At 44.7% G+C, this 20,851-nt stretch overlaps 2 protein-coding genes across 2 annotated transcripts in view; one reads left to right on the top strand and one right to left on the bottom strand.

Moving 5' to 3' along the window:
• Positions 1–11,479, top strand: part of RTRAF (RNA transcription, translation and transport factor) — a 45,265-nt gene extending 33,786 nt beyond the window's left edge. The window contains exons 7-8 of the mRNA XM_089665806.1: positions 8,917–8,965; positions 11,200–11,479. Coding sequence (XP_089521932.1) covers positions 8,917–8,965; positions 11,200–11,354 — 204 coding nt within the window. The 3' untranslated portion in view covers positions 11,355–11,479. The remainder of the gene's footprint in view (positions 1–8,916; positions 8,966–11,199) is intronic.
• Positions 11,480–12,462: 983 nt separating this feature from the next.
• The window catches only part of NID2 (nidogen 2), a gene marked incomplete at its 5' end in the record, with an annotated part of 66,772 nt that continues 58,383 nt past the window's right edge, over positions 12,463–20,851 (bottom strand). Inside the window, 2 exons of the mRNA XM_089665818.1 lie at positions 12,463–13,085; positions 19,676–19,788. Of these exons, the coding sequence (XP_089521944.1) occupies positions 13,075–13,085; positions 19,676–19,788 (124 nt within the window). The remainder of the gene's footprint in view (positions 13,086–19,675; positions 19,789–20,851) is intronic.

The raw sequence follows: 20,851 nt of genomic DNA, 5'->3' as shown, positions 1-20,851 counted from the left end.
AGACGACATGGCTTCTAATATGTAGATGGGGGAAAAAAAGTTTTTCTCGAAGATTCCAGTGTTCTGGTATAAGTCTTCATTCAAAGATGAACAAAGGAGTGGCCCAGTAGTGTCTGAGAAAGGAGTAACCGGTGTTGGTGTGCCAGCTTCCTCCTTTCTATTACACCCCATTGTCTGCACCTTGTCTCCCACTGCATCTATTTAAACATTTCCTTGTTCTTGAAATAGATGTGAATCTGTAATGAAGGGTTTCCCATCCGGTGTGCTTTTGTTTTATAAAGTGTCCATATAACCTTCATAGTACATTGTTTATTTCCAGGCACTGCAGACAAGTGTTTGTGGAATTTAAACTCTAGTATTAAAAATAAACCGTGCTCTGGAGGCTGGAGGTGTGCAGTCGTGTGGGACCATGAATAGTCCCTATGTCTCTGTCTGTGGATGAACAGTGGACAAGAGGAAGGTTATTGCATAGAAACATAGGAAGACCTGTTGGGATTGATGTACTGAAAGTGGTGAGTGCAACATCTGGTGGCGCTGTGCATGGTAGCCATCTCTAGTCATGCTGTAGGAGGATGCAGAACCCCTGACCTCTGTCTGGACATTGCCAAAAATGAAACTCTAAATGCAAAGGTGGATTTGTTGGCATGATCCTAACACCCTGGAGACCAGGCGGCTGACTTTGCTCAAGAGTTTAACGTGTTACTAAACACAGGACCCTGCGTTTGCTCGGTCTGGTCTCCCCGGACCCTGCGTTTGCTCGGTCTGGTCTCCCCGGACCCTGCGCTTGCTCGGTCTGGTCTCCCCGGACCCTGCGCTTGCTCGGTCTGGTCTCCCCGGACCCTGCGCTTGCTCGGTCTGGTCTCCCCGGACCCTGCGCTTGCTCGGTCTGGTCTCCCCGGACCCTGCGCTTGCTCGGTCTGGTCTCCCCGGACCCTGCGCTTGCTCGGTCTGGTCTCCCCGGACCCTGCGCTTGCTCGGTCTGGTCTCCCCGGACCCTGCGCTTGCTCGGTCTGGTCTCCCCGGACCCTGCGCTTGCTCGGTCTGGTCTCCCCGGACCCTGCGCTTGCTCGGTCTGGTCTCCCCGGACCCTGCGTTTGCTCGGTCTGGTCTCCCCGGACCCTGCGTTTGCTCGGTCTGGTCTCCCCGGACCCTGCGTTTGCTCGGTCTGGTCTCCCCGGACCCTGCGTTTGCTCGGTCTGGTCTCCCCGGACCCTGCGTTTGCTCGGTCTGGTCTCCCCGGACCCTGCGTTTGCTCGGTCTGGTCTCCCCGGACCCTGCGTTTGCTCGGTCTGGTCTCCCCGGACCCTGCGTTTGCTCGGTCTGGTCTCCCCGGACCCTGCGTCTGCTCGGTCTGGTCTCCCCGGACCCTGCGTTTGCTCGGTCTGGTCTCCCCCAGTACAAAGAATATGCAATTATTTTAGTAAATATAAACTGCTAAATACCTTTTTTCCATCAGCAGTTTGAGCAGTCTTGTGACTTCTATCAGTGTCCAGCCAAGCACGTTAGAGCTTGTAGGAGTTTTCATTCTACCCTGATTGTCCTATGAGGCTGCTTAACCCCCCCTGACCCTCTGTCTAGACCAGCAATGGGCAAACTACGGCCCGCGGGCCATATATGGCCCGGCGGACCTTTTAATCCGGCCCGCGGAGCTAATCTCCCGCTAGGCTCCTCTCACAGTCCGCCCTGAACACCGGTGTAGCATGAAAATCTGTCTCCTGTGAGGATCTGTCCCCCTCGACGTATCTGCGCATGTGCCGGAGATCGCCGATCGGCTGCTAATGCCGGAAACTGGCACATGCGCAGATACGTCGAGGGGGACAGATCCTCATAGGAGACAGATTTTCATGCTACACCGGAATGGCGCGAGAGGAACGCGCGGAGCAAAGGTAAGTGAATTGACACAGGGGGGACTTGGGGACTTAATATGGGGGATGAATTACTATAGGGGGGATGAATTACTATAGGGGGGATGAATTACTATAGGGGGAATGAATTACTACATGGGGGATGAATTACTATAGGGGGGATGAATTACTATAGGGGGGATGAATTACTATAGGGGGGATGAATTACTATGCTTACTATGGGGGAATATTACTATACTTACTATGGATGACACATACACATCATTCATCTACTCTTGGTCCGGCCCCCGGGTCCAATATATGAACCCATTGCGGCCCTCAAGTCAAAAAGTTTGCCCACCCCTGGTCTAGACAGTGCTTATTGGACCCGTGCTGATCACATGCACTTTCCCAAGGCAAAATAAAAACCCTCTAGCAATACACACCGAACTGAGCATGTGCAGTGTCTCCACACATACGTCTTATCAGGAGATAAGAGGGGTACAAGGGAAGAAGGGGAGGATCAGAGAAGATGGGATCAAGCAGCCTTTTTACGCAATGCGGAGGATTAACCCCTTAGGTTCCACAGTGAGTATAACAAGCATGCTTTACTGCATATACAGACTGATTGTACTGTTGTGGGTTTAGTAACACATTAAGCTTGGACAAAAAAAAAAAATCTGGAAGCTGATTGGTTTCTATGCAGAGCTGCACCATATTTTGCACTCTCCAGTTTTAGTAAATCAACCCCTTTATGTCTGCGTATACTGTTGATCTAGGTTTGTACCAAAGACTAAATTTTTTTTTTTTTTTTTTTTTTTTTTTTTTTTTTTTTTACTGCTGACTCGATACCTCTGCTGGCAGTCTGTTCCAAGCACCGACTACTTTGTCGGTAAATTAATACTTTCTAAGGTTTGTTTTGAACTTTTCTCCTGCTACTTTGAGGTCATGTCTTCTTGATCTTGGCTTCATATTGGAAATACTACCCTCCTGAACCTTATTTACACCCTCCATGTATTTAAAACCTCAGTTTAGTTGCATGTGTTTAAAGCCCAAGTTTAAAAAGAAAAACCCCACAGGGGGCATTACTTACAACCGATGCAAAGTGTTATTGTGCTGCTGGCTGAGGATTAGGTTTAATCTTCAGTCCTCTGATCATCCCCCCCCACACCCTCTCAGTGATCATGTTTTGGAGCATGGGGGTTAATGCGAGCCAAGGGACCGGTCAGGTCCAGTCATCAAGAGTGCTGACTATGCCCGCCCTTTCCACTTCTCCTCCATTCTTTGAAGCTGTACTGTAGATTGCAGGAATGAAACGTGATCTATGAATGAAGGAGACAGACCTTTCATTCATCTGCCCATCCTCCATTCATCTTCTCACAGCATCACTCCCACCTCCCTGCTGTCTATCAGTAGTAGGGCTAAATGCTTCCACAATTCTCTTCCGCCTCATTTACATGTGTGACTATTTTATTGCTGAGGGTAGCTTTTCAGAGATAGTTGTTAGGCGGTTCTGCACTTGAACGGGCCGATGAAGACCGGTTGTATAGTTTTCACTGCGGCGATGTGTACTGACGTAGTCATAGGCCATGCTAAATTAGAACTTTTTTTTAAAAAAAAGTCCAGTTTAATTTTTTTTTTTTTTAATGTAGAAGAGACATACTAAAGGATACTTCCAAGTATGTTTCATTTTTACATTGCTCCAGCTTGGACCATTATAGTGCTGTACATACCATACCTGGCTGATGTCACTGAAGTAGAGGGCGCTACAGTGTGCTGTCAATTCAGAGTGCAGGACGCATTCCCCAGTGACGTCGCCAACTGCTTCCAGTGTGAATATCTCATGAATACCGCAAGTTTAGAAGACCGTCCCTGTACCCACCGGTGAGTCCTATTACAGGCTTGCCTGTAGGTACAAGTTCAAAAGCGGAGTTCAGTGCCAAATAAAATAAAACCTTTCCGTTTTGATGTCATAATTTACTTTAGGACCCAGTGATATAGTGCTAGTCTGTCTGTTTTCCAGCCCCAGATACTTTCCAAATTGATGGATTTCTTTTGTTCCCTCTCTCACACATCTGGCACACCGGGGAGGTCTTTATCCTTTCATTCCCCATACCCAAAATTGAAGCATGTGCTATGGCCTTTAAACTACGTCTAACCTTCAGGCCTTCCCTTCAGTCTTGCACAGTTGTACCGGCTCCTCTCCTGGAGTGAAATTACTTACTCTGATTTCACTGCACACTGTGAATGTCTTACAGTGTGCATTAGAAGCTGCAGCAGGTCAGATAGGGCCTACCTCATTTATTGGCTGAGGATCTTCAGCATCACCTAGCACTTTTCTCACCAGACTGACTGACTTTTCCCTGGCCCACCCCTTTCATTAATTGGATTTCCGTTCTTTTAATCATGGAGGCTTTGCAAGGGGGTGTTACCTAGGACAGTCTGCGTAGAAACGCACACCCCTCCAGAATGACATCCACCCATCAAGGCATTTGTATAAGATGTTGCAGGAGTTAGCCAACTTCACGCTGAGCTTTGAGGGCTCTTGAGAGGAATATACTGAGGCAGGGGGACAGTGATGTTTTCAGAAAGCTACGTACAGCCCCTCCCACCAGCCATAATCTCTTGCATAGAGTAGGGTTTTTAACCCAAGGTTCCACAAGATTTCTCAAGGGGGGCCACAGCAAAAATGACATTAAGCCGATCATGAAAGGGTTCCTCTGTTAACATCTGTGTACAGAGAGGAGGGGGAGAGAGCACAGCCCACACCTCCTCCTGGCTCTCATCTGTACGCTTGCGGGCAAACTGAAAGCTGTGCAAGCTGCCCACCCACCTATCAAACGATGATGTCATTGGTTGTGAAGGACAAGCTGCCCGACCTGTCCCTAGCACCAGATGACATTATCAATTTGAGGAGGAGAGAGCCAGGAGAAGGTGCAGAATGTGCTCTATTCCTCCTTTCTGTACACAGACATTACCAGAGGAACCCTTTAATGATTGGACTGTACAGAGTTTGATTACCTACCACCCCCAACCCCCCCCCCCCAAAAAAAACAAAAAACAAATCACCTCTCCAGTCTGCTGATGTCCCGGAAGCAGAAATTGTGTGGTGATGGGGTAATTAAATCCTGCACAGTCCCATCTGAGAATTCTGTGTTTTACAAACAGGAGGGAGAGAGCACAGCCCACACCTCCTCCCGGATGTTTCCTCCTCCCTGATGCTGTCACTACTCCTGTAGATGTGGTGGGACGGGAAGGTTTGTGCTGGGGGGGCGGGTAGGTAATGTAGTGTCCCACAGTATCCTCAGTTCCTCATTTATTCACGGCTCCCCTTTAAATTAATGTAATGGGGACTGTGTTGTAAAAGGGGACTGTAATAACTTCAGTGCACCTTTTACAGTGCAGTTCCCTTTACATTACAGTGCCCCAGTATCAACAGGCTATGGACCGGTACCAATCCGCAGCCCGGGGGTTGGGGACCCCTGGTTTAGGAGATATTCACAGTGGAAGCAATCGGTGAATTGACAGTATACTCCGTGTGCTGTCATTTCAGAGTGCTGTGCTGTAGCTCCCGTGCGCATGTGTGGGAGTGATGTAATCGCAGCTTGGCCATTCAAATGGTCTGAGCCTGTGGAAGGCGGACTGGGTGGAGATGGAAGTCCTGTCAGCAGTGCTGCTGGAAGGCTGTGTTTAAGGTAGGACTGCCATAGCATGATAGTAGTCAGTGCAAACTAGCACAGACTTACACCACCTGAGGGCCCATGTTTTGTTGTTTTATTCAGAGTTTACTACTGCTTTAAAAATGTATTATATTAGTGAGGGAGGGGAGGAGACAACAGGGAATGCAAAATCAAGTTCAATTTCAGATTTAAGGAACTTTTTTTTTTTTTTCCTTCAACACCATGCTTGTGAAATCCTAAATGTATAGATCTGTGCTACTTCTGAAAGCCTGTAGGTCAGCCAGTCCTATAATTACACTTCGGTTTTATTCATTTCCTCTTTATGACAGTTCACGATTTCCTGTCCAATTCCTCCAAAACTGACAGCTGGGTCTGTGTTCTGTCTGATCTATTCTCCATATGTATCTATTCTATAAGGAAATAAAGATCTGCTCTTCTAATCATTTGTATCTTCCCATGCGTCTGGTCCTGGCTGCCCACCTTCCTCTCGCTCTGTGAAAACGTTTTTCCACTTGCTGTCATCCTTGCTCTGTGATGGTAGCAGAGTCACACGACTCCTGTCTGGCTAATTCTTGGTCGTGAAATGAAAAATGCATTTAGGTGTATAGAAGTATTCGGAGGGTTAATTCGTTGTGTGGTTTGGACTTTTTTTGAATTTTAGGTTCTGTATATGCTGCTAGGATTTGATGTAAACATTATGAGTTCTCGGTATCAGTGGCCAGGCTTGGTTGTCTTTTGTTATTTAGACTAAACACAATGCACAAGAAATTACGTCAACACCTAACACCAGGAAAGTGTGAACCTCGCCTTAAAGTGTAACTTAAAGAGTTAGTTTACCTTTTCAGCAAAAAATGAAAAGGGAAATTAGGAAATATCTTCTTAGTTGCAAAAAGCAGTAAAAACCTGATGGGTTCTAACCCTCCTCTCTATTCAAAATGGAGGACAAATTGTTTGAGATACTCGGGTAACATTCCCCAGATACCATCACATACTTTTTTATTTAGATTGCCCTGGTGCCCAGCCTGCAGCCCTTTGGCACTTTGTCGAGTCTGCAGTCGCTGACCGTCTCCCGCATGGGGTCTGCAGTCGCTGACCGTCTCCCGCGTAGTATGTCTGCAGTGTATCTATTGTCTCTGGGACTGAATTTTATGTGCAGCCCTTTTGGGATATTGGGGGCTACTCTTGAGGCCCCCCATAGCAAGAAAGTTGACCACCACTACCCCAGGTAGTCTAGTATCTCAAATATTGACTAAGGGACCATTTTTGCACCTTTTGCTGTCTGTTGTATTCACTATTGGTCAATAAGACCGCCTATTGCAGCAATCAGCCAGCAGTAAGCCTAGGTTCACACCTATGCAGTTTGCATTTGATCAGTTTCTGCAGTGCTTTTTGCGGTGCGTTTTTTTGCACATGTGCTTTTGTGTGTGTTTTTTTTTTTTTTTTTTTTTTAACTTGGTGCTGGGCAGAATATAACACACTACATGCTTTTGTGCAGCGTCTCCACTGAGGTCTGCAGAACCAAAAACGCAAAGTTTTGCATTTAAAAAAAGGTCAGCGACCCTTTCCACACAACGCCCCAGGTGAAGAGATGTGAATCTGTCGCATAGGAAATCATGTTAAATGGACTGTTGTGAGTTTCTGCAAAACGCAGCAGAAAACACATAGCTGTAGACCTAGACTTAGGCGCAGTAGATCTAATTCCACCACCGCAGTAATTTTGTAAGTATTCTCATAAGGCTGCAGGATGCTCCAGGGAAAAAAAAAAAATCAAGATGAGAAAGTGCGGTGTAAATGCTACTTTAGTGACAACTGATTTCTCCTACTAGAATGAGTACAGAGAGCCCTCCCACTGAAGGTTCCATGTATTGACTATTGTAACTCCCTCCTCATTGGCCGACCGCATCGCAGGCTATCCCCTCTTCAGTCTATCATGAATGCTGCTGCCAGACTCATCCACCTTACTAACCATTCTGTATCTGCCACCCCTCTCTGCCAATCCCTCCACTGGCCTCCACTCAGTGTCCTCCACCCCTCTCTGCCAATCCCTCCACTCAGCGTCCTCCATCCCTCTCTGCCAATCCCTCCACTGGCCTCCACTCAGTGTCCTTCACCCCTCTCTGCCAATCCCTCCACTCAGCGTCCTCCATCCCTCTCTGCCAATCCCTCCACTGGACTCCACACAGTGTCCTCCACCCCTCTCTGCCAATCCCTCCACTCAGTGTCCTTCACCCCTCTCTGCCAATCCCTCCACTCAGCGTCCTCCATCCCTCTCTGCCAATCCCTCCACTGGACTCCACACAGTGTCCTCCACCCCTCTCTGCCAATCCCTCCACTGGCTTCCCATTGCCCAACAGATAAAATTCAAAACATTAACAAGAACATATAAAGCCATTTATAACTCTGCCCCAAATTACATCACCGATCTTGTTTCCAAATATCACCCAAACCGTACTCTCCGCTCCTCCCACGACCTCCTGCTCTCTAGCTCCCTTGTCTTCTCCCACGCTCATCTCTAGGACTTCTCCAGAGCCTCCCCCATCCCCTGGAACTCTCTATCCCAATCTATCAGACTATCGCCTACTCTGCTCACTTTTAGGCGATCTCTGAAAACCTATCTCTTCAGGGAAGCCTATCCTGCCCCCAGCTAATAAAGAAATCTTCTACTCCTTCCAACCAGTCCATCCCCCACAGTTATTACCTTTTGTACCACTAACCCCTCCCTCTTAGATTGTAAGCTCCCAGGATCAGGCCCTCCTATCCCTCTTGTATTGTTGCTGTATTGTCTCCCGTTATATTGTAAAGCGCTGAGCAAACTGTTGGCGCTATATAAATCCTGTATAATAATAATACTATATAAATCCTGTATAATAATATAACCACCAGGATAGAGCCGTACCTTGTTCTTCCTCATCACGGGTTGGAAGCACCATAGTTTTTGGTAAGGTTATATTCACACCTAAGCGGCACGTTTTCAGACCTTTTTTTGTAGCAGAATTGCACATTTTTGCATCCTTTGTCAGTTGTTTTTTGAAGAAGTTTTTTTTATGTGACCAATAGAAAGCTGAACAAGGGACAGAGAGCTGCTACCATAATACAAAACGCTAAAAAAAAAATCCCCCCACACTTTTCAGGTGTTTCCATTGAACACTATGGGGACAAAAACAATTCTTCCTGAAAGGAAGCTCATGTACTTTTTTTAGCGACTGACATTTTGCTACAAGTGACAGAACGCTCAGATGTGAAAAATAGGGTTTTGCTTGTTGAGCATTTTTGAGCTTTTGGCTGCAAAAAACATTCAAGTGAAACGGAGGCCTTAAGAGAGGCAACCCTTCTACCTGACAATGCATACTTGTTACAAATCACTATAACGGAGAATGTGTATTTCTCTGCAGGGTCTTCCTGTCGCCCTGGATAAACACACACTTGGATTTGATACTGGAGGTAAGAACTGCTTCTTCTCTTTGATCTATAGGACAGACTGTAATGTGTTTTTCAAAAGGCCAAACCACATTTACCATTTGCTAATGTAATTCACTTTGGTTAGGGCCGCTTTCATTGCTTAATCACCGTCTGTGACCAATCTGCTTTAACCACTTGCCGTCTGCCTGCTGTTTATAAACGGCAGGGCGGTGGCACTCCAGGGGCAGGTTGCCGTTCATAAACGTCACTCGCCTTTTCTAGCTGTGCGCACTCCCTGGGAGCGTGCAGCACCGCGATCCGGTGCCCGCTGTGTCCTCCGGACACAGTGAAACACTGATCATTGGACGGGACCTCGGTCCCGATCATGTGGTCACTGATTGGCCAATCAGTGCTCACATGCAAAGTAGTAAGCAAGATGTCACTTGTGGTGACACTGTACTGCTAGGGTGACAGTATGTAAAAAAAAATATATATAAAATGTAAAAAAAAGTTTAAAAATTATAATTTTTGGTTAAACTAATTTGGCTTTTTTTTTTCTCTAAAAATATAACGGAATACATTTTGGCCAAGATTTATGATGAAAGATTATTTATTTGCAAAATTTTATAAGAAAAACACTTTTTTTCAAACTTTTTGGACTTTTTCATTTACATAGCAAAAAAAAATAAAATCCCAGCGGTGAATAAATACCACCAAAATAAAGCTTTATCTGTCTCAAAAAAAATGGTAAATTCATATGGGTACAGTGTTGCATGACCGCGCAATTGTCATTCAAAGTGTGATAGCGCTGAAAGCTGAAAATTGCCCTGGACAGGAAGGGGGTGAAAGTGTCCGGACAGGAAGTGGTTAATCAAGTAGATCTGGGCTTTTCACCTGTATTGAGAGACATGGAGGGCGCCGTCACTGCTGACCACATACAAAATGCTTGTTCCCTGGCTGCTTCTGGCTTCAACACTGAGTCACTGATCCACAGCAAACAGGTAGAGCAGTAACATCCATATCAAATAAGAACAACTTCTGATCCGAACACTTGTCCCAGGTCAGAGACTTTAAGAAGCGATACGTGCCTTTATGTAAGTTCAATCTAGTATCTTCAGTACTTTCTTAAAGGAGAGGTCAGCAGTGGCAGCCTCAATCCTCTCTCACTAGCAGGAGTTTGTGCCTTTTAGCCCAGGTTCACATAGATGCGGTGTGGTACATTTTGCATGGCTCTAATCGCACCGCCCCTGCACCAAAAAGGTGCAGGACCCTTTTTTTTTTTGGTCTGCACGGAAATCGGATCGCATGGGTAGTCAAACCTATGTGATCTGATTCTGCCCATCGCACTGCATTTTGCAGACAGATTTCGGGGTGTTGTTGACTTAACATACACACCCGCAGCGGTTTGCACGAACTGGATGCAATTCTGATGCGGAATTCATACGAACTGCTGCGAATTCCAGACCGCATAAGTGTGAACCGGGGCTTAGAGTGTAAGTTCACACCAAAATGAAGAGGTGAACACCTTCCTAACCCCCCAGGTTCCCACTGTACTTAGCTCTGTGGGTTATGAGCTGTTGGGGCCCTCACCGCTGATGCAGAGGTCTGGGGATTTCAAATCCCAGCTCTCCACCTTTTCTATAGGTCTTCAGGATGGATCAGAACAATTCTGATCGGTCAGGGCCGGGACATCACTGCTTTGACTAATCAGAATCACTCTGACCCATATCGGAAGAACTGGGATGTAAAAACTCAGATCAGTAAAGCGGCTGCATGGGCACTGACTGCTTATCACCCAGAAGGGTAAAGTGCAGCAGGGCTTGGTGTGAGTATAGAATGTTCACCTTTTCACCTTGCACTTTATTGTATATTGAAAGAGGTTACACTTGCTGTGTGCATTCTGGCCCCCAAAGTATGGGTTTTTTTTTTTTTTAAACATAGTCTACTAATTTTTGATTTTACATTGGGAAATGTTTACCTGAACTAATAGATTTTTGTTGCTAAATGCAACACCTTAAATCGACAGGGGTTATATAAACCTTCATCACTCTGAAAACAAAAATGTAGAAATACAAGAAGCGGTGTTGATGCCTTTGGCAGTGTGGTAATCTCCCAGGACCGGATGAATATGTACATGTTGAAAGTGTTTTACAAAATAGCCAGTTGGTGTAGTCACTGCCTGCTGTACATAGGGTGAATTTAGCTAATGGTGAACCCCTACAGTTTTCTGCTCCATGCTGATCTCAACCTCCCTCCATTCCTTCTATGTTTATTAGATGCAGTATTAAATGATGCCGCCAGAATTCTGCGATTACTTCATGTTGAAGAACTCCGAGAACTTCAGACCAAGATCAATGAAGCGATTGTAGCTGTTCAGGCAATTATTGCCGATCCCAAGACCGACCACAGACTGGGCAAAGTGGGCAGATGAGAACCATTGTCTCCCACACCTTCCTTATATCCTCATCCCGGAAACACCCAGCATGCGGCTCAGAGCTCCCTCCCTTGTATAGTTGTAACAAGGTAAAAATAAAAATTCCTGTTTGTTTCACAGCACCACCTTCTCTCTCTGTCTTTCTGGGCTATAACCCCATATCTTAGAGGATGCAGCATTTGCCAAAGCTGTCCCCGGGGGGCCACGTTATCTGGGAAAATTAACGAGCATCTTTAAGGGCACATTTATGCCTGATTGCAATGCCTTGCAGCACCGGTCCTGTTGTGTGTTGCTATGCACTGCATTAGGCAACCCATTCTAAATAAATGTTCACATTTGATTAAATGCACTACAAATCTTTTAAGCCATGCTGCATTTTTCATATTGCAAATCGTGCATTTTGGTGATTTGTTGCAGAGCCCTCTTTATGGTGAATTACACTTCAAAGCTGTGTTGTCGTGCTTGCGGCCAGCATAAAACATACAGTGAAGGACAGAGGAAACTAGTTAGGCTGCTCTGCAATGGTTTAGTTCTGTTTTAAATCTCCATTGCAGCAGATGCCCAATGTAGAGCCAGGGCAGGGGATTCACAGGGTCAGTCGGAGGATTAAAGGCTAAGTGAACGTTTTTATGGAAAAAAAAAAAAATTAACATTGTAAGGGCAATGCCTGGATATTGCAGGCAGTTACTGAATGGCAGAAGAATCCATTAACGAGAAGAGTGCTCACCCATACTGGCTGGGTGGATAGGAGCATGTTCCATGCTTCTATAGGTCAGTGTTTCTCAATTCCAGTCCTCATGGACCCCCAACAGGTCATGTTTTCAGGATTTCCATTACAGGGGATTTGATCAGTTTCACTGCCTTAGTAATTACCACAGCTGTTTCATCTGAGGGAAATCCTGAAAACATGACCTGTTGGGGGTCCATGAGGACTGGAGTTGAGAAACACTGCTATAGGTGAACCTTTTAATGCATTTTCTTGAAGGAACCACACCAGGTTCTATCTTAGACATTTTTTTCAAGCCATGACAGGTTCACTTTAATACCCAGCACACCCCCACGTTAGCTGACAAATCCATAATAATCCCAATAACGAACACAGACCTTGTAAAGGAAAAGGATGATTTATTGGAATTACCTGTGAAGTGTTTTCATTGTACAGCGGTTTCTGAAGGTGTGGATGGGTACAGTTATTCTATAGCTTTGTTGGTTTTGGTATAGGTAGGACACAGCCATATACAGTTAGCTATTTCACAGTAGACATCTTGTTTATAATATGAACTGAAATCTACATATTAGGAGATTAAAAAAAAATTATATAAAAAAAATCGGCACCATTAAAATCTTGAGTTAAAAAAAGTAAACATGATACAGATTTAAAATTAACCTCGCTTGGCCTGAGAGATTCTCTTATGGATTTTTGACAATGCCTTTCACATCTCTGCAGCTAAACAGGTTAACGGACGCATCTTATTAATCTTTACAGGTACAAACATTTCTTTAAAAAAATACAGTAGTAAAAATTGAGGTAAAAAAAAAACTTTACACATAAATTTTTTGGAAGGAAATTTGTTCATTTTTTTTTCAATATGATTTCTGTAGTTTTTACGTCGTCCTTCTGTTTCCCGATCCTTCTCAACAGAGCCAGAGACGACGGGGGAGGAAAGTCCTCCTTGGCAGTACTGGGTTTTTTGGGGGTTTTTTTACGAAGGTCACATCATTTTTTTCCTGCAATACACAAACACGAAAACATTGCTTTGCTGTTCTTAGAAAAAGTAGTAGCGAAATTATGTGCATGCATACGTAAACCTGACCCAGGTAGTATGGAATAGATGCCCTTGTATACAGATATAATACAGTAAGTCCCCTTACGGGCACATGTGTAATTCCACAAAGATCAGCGTATGCAGACAATGGCTGCAAGTCCTGATCAGTGTGTTCTGGCGGGGGAGCTCCCTTTATCACAACACATAGGCACATCAGGGGAGATCGCTGCACCAACATTGCTTGTGTTGGTATGGTGATCTGTCAGTTTTGTGGGGGGGGGTTTTTTTCCGTTCAGCCTGCTGCGTGTGTACCCAACCTTTTTCATGATTGGACATGTTCCTATCTTTGAAAGTTCATAAGGAGGGGTCTTACTTTAAGGGGTTTTATGAGGCTAAAGTATCAGAATTAGGAACTGTAGACACTGCTGTACATCAATAAAATTTAAATCCTTTGAGAAAAAGTCAAGTTAGATTTAAAAAAAAAAAAAAAACCCGCAGCAGTGCAGTACTTGAAATGGTCTTTATTAATAATAAGATTGTAACAAGCTGTATAAAAATGTAAACTAATGCACATTGTTTTTCACCATACCCTCTGTTATTACCCCCAAATGAAACTTTAAAAGGAATAGGAGAGGGTCTGGTGATAAGCAATGTGCCACAATCTGGCTGTGCAAGTTTTCATTACTATTACTTGTCTTTTTTGCATTAAATCCAAAAAGATGTATTACAACAAAACCAGTGAGAGCACATCCTGTTTTATATATTTTGATCTGGGTGTAGTCCTCTTCTCAAAACAAGAAGTCGAATGTTAGTTAGACAGGGGTCCCCATTGTGACAACACAACAGTACGGTGGAGGGAGATACCTGCATCTACGTTGCTCGTGTGGATACAGAAATTTCTTTTTTTTTGTTCAAACAGTATGGCAGAACAGAAAAAAAAAACTGTTCCCCCCGCTTAAAGGCTATTTTAACCTATAAAAAAAAAAAAAAAAAAAAAATAATGGATGTAACTTTGCAGGTAAAATCATTTATTATTTTTTACACTGCATCTGCAAACAGTGGCTTGCAGGTGCAATATCAGGCTCCTGCATGCACTTCCCTAGGGGCAGACAGTTACTGAAGTGCAGGAAGTATCAATGAACTACGAGGACACTCACCATCGCCTGCGTAGTTAATTGAAAACTGCAAGCTATCTGCCGCTGTGGCAGACAGAACTTGTAGTTAATTAATTCACAGATCTGTGTGAATGAATGTGTAGTGCAGGTGGAGCCCTGCTGTTTTAAAATGCGACAGTGGCTGCGGGGAGAATATCTGCTGTCACAAGGGGGGGGAACTTGGAAGAGAGGGCAGCTGCTGCCTAGTAACATGTTAAGTCCTCATGCACACTGGACATTTTTACAGCGGCTGTTTTTGGCTCTTGACATTTTTTTCCTACATCCAGTAAACCCCCCACCATGTTATCCTCTGTGTCCATGCACTCAGACTGTAATCAACATTTTTTTTGGCTGGGAAAAAAAAAAAGCAGGACTAGTGGGTTTCTATAGGAGTTTTTTAGCTGTACAAATGCTCTAATGCTGTAAAATGCCACAAAGTGGCATTTTTTGGACTTTGTGACCAAAAAAAAAAAAGCTAATGCAAAAACGCTGAAAAACAAGTTTTTAACGTGACTTTACATAGCTAATGGTACCAGCGTTATCAAAACATCCTGTGTGTATGGAGCCTTAGCACTCTAAAGGATAAGTTCACCTTTTGTAATGTTAAACCAGTATTTAAAGGCCTAAGTTCACCATTGGACTATGTTCCTCCTATATTTAGGGTGAAACATGTAGCATGTTCCTGCCCCTTCTCCCTGTGACAGTGGGCAGAGATTCTTCCCCCACAGCCTTTATAACTTTTTAAAAACAGCTCCACCCAAACAGCTACATCATTCATATCAAGATTTCTGTGAATGAATAAACCAGTACTGTCTGCCACTGCATCAAAGGGACTTGTCGTTTCAATGTGCTGTGGGGACATTGAAAACTGGGGGACATGTCAATGGACTATAAGGAGCACTCATCAGAGGTACAGGCTGAAAGCAGGAGGACATGGATGCAGGAGCCCACATTGAGTTACTAATCACAGCTGCAATGCTTTCCAGGCTCCTGCAGAAAATAATTCTGCAGACAAAAATGTATTTATTTTTCGGTAAAGGTGAACATATCCTTTAAGATCACCTGGAGTGGTCAGTCCTTAAAATAAAACATACATAAACATACTACAATTTGATAAGAAACTTGTCCTGCAGAGGAAGGTAGGATAGTACTGTAAATGAGCCGTAAAGCCTTGTTCAGCATAGAGGTAAGTGCAGTAACCTGGAATACATCAGAATGATCTATGGGTTTGACTTCAGCAGAGTGAATTTTCCTTGGTCGGGGTATATTTATAAAGTAGCAAATTAATTTATCACCAAATATTCCCTGGTGGTAGTCTATCACATATGTTCCTGGAAAAATCACCTGCATTGAATGTCAGGTTAATTGCTTTATAAATATGCCCCATAAGGCGGCCATAGATTTCCAATTTTCTTGCCGAATAATCAGCCGATAAAGAAAAAAAAACGGCTGATATTCGTACCGTTAGTGGGGAAAAATGTTGGCCGTTTTTCTTAATTTTAGGAGATTTTGAAAATTGTCCAAGCTGGAAAATCCTGGGAAGATTTGTTAGATCGGCCAATTTTCGCGGTAATTTATGGTCAAATCGGCCGTTCTTCTGGCCGATTTGACAATAAATTGACTATGAAGAAATAGATTTTGCAGGAGAAGAAGAAATAGAATATCAAGAAGCAGAAAAGACGAGAAGATGAAATAGATTTTGCAGAAGACAGTGAAGAAAAAAAGTTGCAACATTGTATCTACTTGTATGCATTTCAGATACAGATGTTTCTATTCAAGTACAAATAGATACAATGTTGTTTCTCTTCTTCTTCTGCATAATCTATTTCTTCTGTCAAATATAATAGCGGGGCTCTATGCAGGGACACCGCTATTTATATTAATTGACGGCCGTAGACGGGACTAAAACCCGCCGACTTTTTTTTTTTTAATTAGTGGCAACATCGGCCGTCTGAACAACCGATTTACGACTTAAAAAAAAAAAAACAGATTTTCCCCACGTCTATGGCCTGCTTTAGGCCCCTTTCACACGGGTGTTTCGTCTGTCCAACAGATGGATGAAAAATGGACATCATCTGTTTTTCCATTAAGCATTGATCATCCTTTTACATCTGCATCCGTCAACATCTGTTTTTGGAACAGATGGAAGCCCTATTTTTTGTTCTGTTAAAAAAACAGGACAGGTTAAAAAAAAAAAAATAGGATGTAAATGGACAAAACTGTCAGGTTTTTTTGTATTGATAGTGGATGAAAAAAATGGAATGCCCGTGTGAAAGGACCATTTGTGTATTTATAAAAATGGTTTCTGGATTTAGGTTTTGTCCATATGGGCACGCATTCATTGAACCTTTTTATAGACGGCTAGAATGATTTTAAAATGGTATAAATGGCACACTGTTTTACTTGTATTTAGATACATTCAGCTAAACTGTTGGGGTATTTCTTTCTGGCAGCTTCCAAAGTTGCTGCACCCAAACCCCAACAGTCACCTAAATAAAAGCACCCTCAGCCCAGCTTTGTATAGGCCACACCCTCCAACACATTTTACCCTGTCCATGGCCATAGGGGTGTGGCCTGAGGCCGCTTTTATTAAAGTGACTGTTGGGGTGTGGTGCTTGAGGTATTTAGGCTAGTGTACTGAGGCAGGAGGGGCTCAAGGTGTAGGAGTTTGGTGCAGCGCCTCCAGTTTTCTGAATTTGTTATACGGGGAAGCTGTCACACATGACTGCTTGCTCCTGCAAAAGTACTGTACTGCTGAGCCCATTCAGCTGTCAGTTGGGGGGTGAGCGGGGAGGTAGTTTCAAAGGGTAGGGAGCACTTGCATGTAAATTGGGGATACAGGTTGCGTCATTGACTTGTCATTGGGGGGGCAGAGCCTGATGAGGAAGTGAGACTATTTCCCTATTAAGTCCACTTTACTTTTGATTGACAACACCCTGCAGTGGGTGGAGGCCAAAGCTCCTATTGGACTGAAAAGAGACTACAGCTCTGCCCACTACTGTGCGCTGTTGAACAGTAAGGCTAGGTTCACACTTGTGCAGTACAGCGAGCAATTTATTTGAATGGGCTGCTGTGCCTCCAGAACATATAGGGAAAAAATCTCTCTGCCTTTTCTGAAAACATGGCCCACATGGAAACCACAAGTGCATTCCCCAATGGGTGGGGGTGCCATCAGGATAATACCCCCATGCATCTCCTGCGGTTTTCTGTGTGTGGGGGAATTGCAGCTGCAGGAAACACCCCAACAAGTGTAAACCTAGCCTGAAAGGGACTTGATGGGAACTAGTCTCTCCGTCCCCCCATCAGGCTCTGTGCACCCAGTACAAAACTCTAAAGCCATTTGCCTGTTAGTGTGGCTGGGATGTGCGGGAGTGTCCAGCATGGACCCATGACTCGGACACCAGCACCGACACTCGGTGTCCAGCATGGACCCATGACTCGGACACCAGCACCGACACTCGGTGTCCAGCATGGACCCATGACTCGGACACCAGCATGGACCCATGACTCGGACACCAGCATGGACCCATGACTCGGACACCAGCATGGACCCATGACTCGGACACCAGCATGGACCCATGACTCGGACACCAGCATGGACCCATGACTCGGACACCAGCATGGACCCATGACTCGGACACCAGCACCGACACTCGGTGTCCAGCATGGACCCATGAATCGGACACAAGCACCGACACTCGGGGGTTTATTTACTAAAGCTGGTACACACAGACTCTTGTGCACCTGTGCATGGTAGCCAATCAGCTTCTAACCTCAGCTTGTTCAATTAAGCTTTAGCAATAAAACCTGGAAGCTGATTGGTTTCTATGCAGAAGTGCACAAAATTCTGAGTGAACCAACTTTAGTAAATAAACCCCTCGGTGTCCAGCATGGACCCATGAATCAGACACAAGCGCCGACACTCAGTGCTAGGCACCCACTGAATTCTAAGGGGCGTCTATATCACACTTCATGAATTCCCCTCTGTATTGCCAGCTTGCTTTTTTCCTTTGATAAATCAGCAGGTCTTTTATTTACTTGCAGTGTTTTAAAGAGACAAAACATGGAAATGTGTATTGAAAGATAGCGGTACTAAAAACTTTTTTTTTTTTTTTGCCCAAACATAAAATTTTACATTTAGGGCTCGTTCACACTTGACTGTTTTACCAACACTTGCCAAACGCCCCTATAGCGTTGGTCCAGCGTTTGCGGAGCGTTTTTTAACGCTCTGCAAACGCCGCATGTGCGGTTTAGCGACGGTTGCTGAGCGTTAAAAATGCCCCACAAACCCCTATAATGAAGTTTGAATGGTGTTACCGCTCCACAAAGGCCCCGCAACCGCACCGCAAATGCCAGCCGGGCGTTTATGGAGTGGTACCATAGACTAGAATAGGAGGCTTCAACGCCTTCTGACTCGACCAGAGGCGTCCGTTTTGCCGCGACGCTAATGCTCCCATTAGAACAGCACCATGTGCTGCAATGTGCAGAATTGTCCGAGGCATTTGGGAAGCGGTAAAAACACTTCCCAAATGCCTCTCTGGCGCCTGCAGACAACACTAGTGTGAGCGTAGCCTTACTGATAGTTCTGCTTTATTACACTGTATGAAGAGTGCAGCAGTGAGAAGAAAGTGACACACTTGGTTGGCCCAAAAATTGCCATGACAAAGACAGGATAGAATAGGGTAGATGAGCTAGAGTTGTTTTTTTTTTTGTTTCAGTATAGATTCTAAACTATAATGTTTTCTTTTTATTTCTGCCCAAATATGTCACTTGCTCCTGCCCCTAATTTCCAGTTTGGAAGGCGGTGAGTTGCCCCCTCTGTTATTCCAGCTTGAAGCACATGTACATGAGTAACAAGACAGTCAGCCTTTTTGCCTATCTGAGCCCTGGATCACACTGAATACAACTTTGAAATTGTGCGATTCTACTTCAAGTCGCACAATTTTAAAGTTGCACATTAGTGCGACTTGCAAGACATCAATGCAACGTCATGCACAGATGTCTAGGCAAGTTGCACCTGAAATCGCAAAAAATTGTTCGGGAACCTTTTTTTTCTCCCCAAAATCTCTGTGGCACCACAAAGTCGGAGTCTCACCGATTTGAATGGTTTCATTGCCGACAATAGGGTGTGACTTGTCATGCGATTTGAAACTTCAAGTCGCACCGGTGTGAACAGGGGCTAATAATGAGAAAGCTGTAGATTGTCATTATAACACTGCAATCTGTAAGACCCGCCAGTCCCAATATGGCATGGTCTGAAACAAAGATATAACAATATGGACATCAGGTCCTAATACTTGAACCACATTATCGACAAAACATCAGATATTTTTATAAAATGGTAAATGCAAACCATCACAAAGAAAGGGATATGCAAGTACACAATGTAGAGACTCACCAGAAGGACAATATGGATATACTGCTGTTATTCCATAGAGGTGTGATCGCTGTTCTGGGAGATATTCCTCTGTGATCTGTCCATTGTCTTTATTTATGGATATCACACCGTCCCTGCAAAAGAGAAGAATTCAGCCACCAAATACTCTCACACCATCAACATTGCCCACATGTATTATTCTTGCTGCATCGTGTCCTCGGGAGACAGGCCAACTTAGGAAACCACGAAAAAAACTGAAGTCTGCTTTAAAGGTCGGGAAAGGATGTGAAAGGCAGGTAAGTTGAAGCCACATCGGGTAAGTTTGGAAGTGACTGTAGCAGATAATGAATATTACTCCACGTCTGGTGCGGTCACTAAGTGTTTTCTGATTTTACCGGGGTAATATGGCTATACATTGCAACTGTGTTTTGAAAGACACTAGGACTTTAACCATTCAGGGAAGTGACTGTGTGAACTCCCCCAACCCACCTCTGCTCCAGCCAGCACAAAATACTTTGTGTATAGGAAGCATGGAGCCTCTGCCTGGGGGGCAATCACTAAACTGGAGCAGTGTTACCTGATGGAGGGTGGATGCAATCCCTAATTCCTCCAGGCCCAAACACCAGATGATATTGGAGATTATGGGTGTGGCGGGGGTGTGCTTGGAGAGGTGGGTAGCAGTGGGCTGAAGAAGGGCATTACAGGGGTAGGCAACCTGCGGCTCTCCAGCTGTTGCACGACTACAAGTTCCATCATGCCTCTGCAAGTCATAGCTATAACTGTCAGTTTTGTAATGTTGCAATGCCTCATGGGAAATGTAGTTCCACAATAGCTAGAGAGCCGCAGGTTGCCTACCCCTGACATAGACACTGTCACTCTGCTGTAAATGGACAAAGCGGTCTTATCTCATTGAAGAATTCCAGATATGGATATTTTATACACATCTACTTATGTAGAATCATACCCTGGGCAAGAAGCATATTAAACAAAGGGCCTATACATCAACCTGACTTGCCACAAAGGCTCTGACATTGGCTGAGCCCCATGTCTACTCCTCCCATGCCTGCCTCCAGGACGTCACCCATCCTCTGAAACTCCCTGCCCCAACCCATCAGATTATCACCTACTCTCCTCTCCTTTAGGCACACCCTGAAAACCCATCTCTTCGGGGAAGCCTACCCCACCCCCTGCTAACTT

This window comes from Staurois parvus, unplaced genomic scaffold, assembly GCF_062004578.1.
Source record: "Staurois parvus isolate SC_StPar_1 unplaced genomic scaffold, SC_StPar_1.0 ptg002360l, whole genome shotgun sequence".
NCBI lineage: Eukaryota > Metazoa > Chordata > Amphibia > Anura > Ranidae > Staurois > Staurois parvus.
This window is presented reverse-complemented; position numbering and strand designations above follow the sequence as displayed.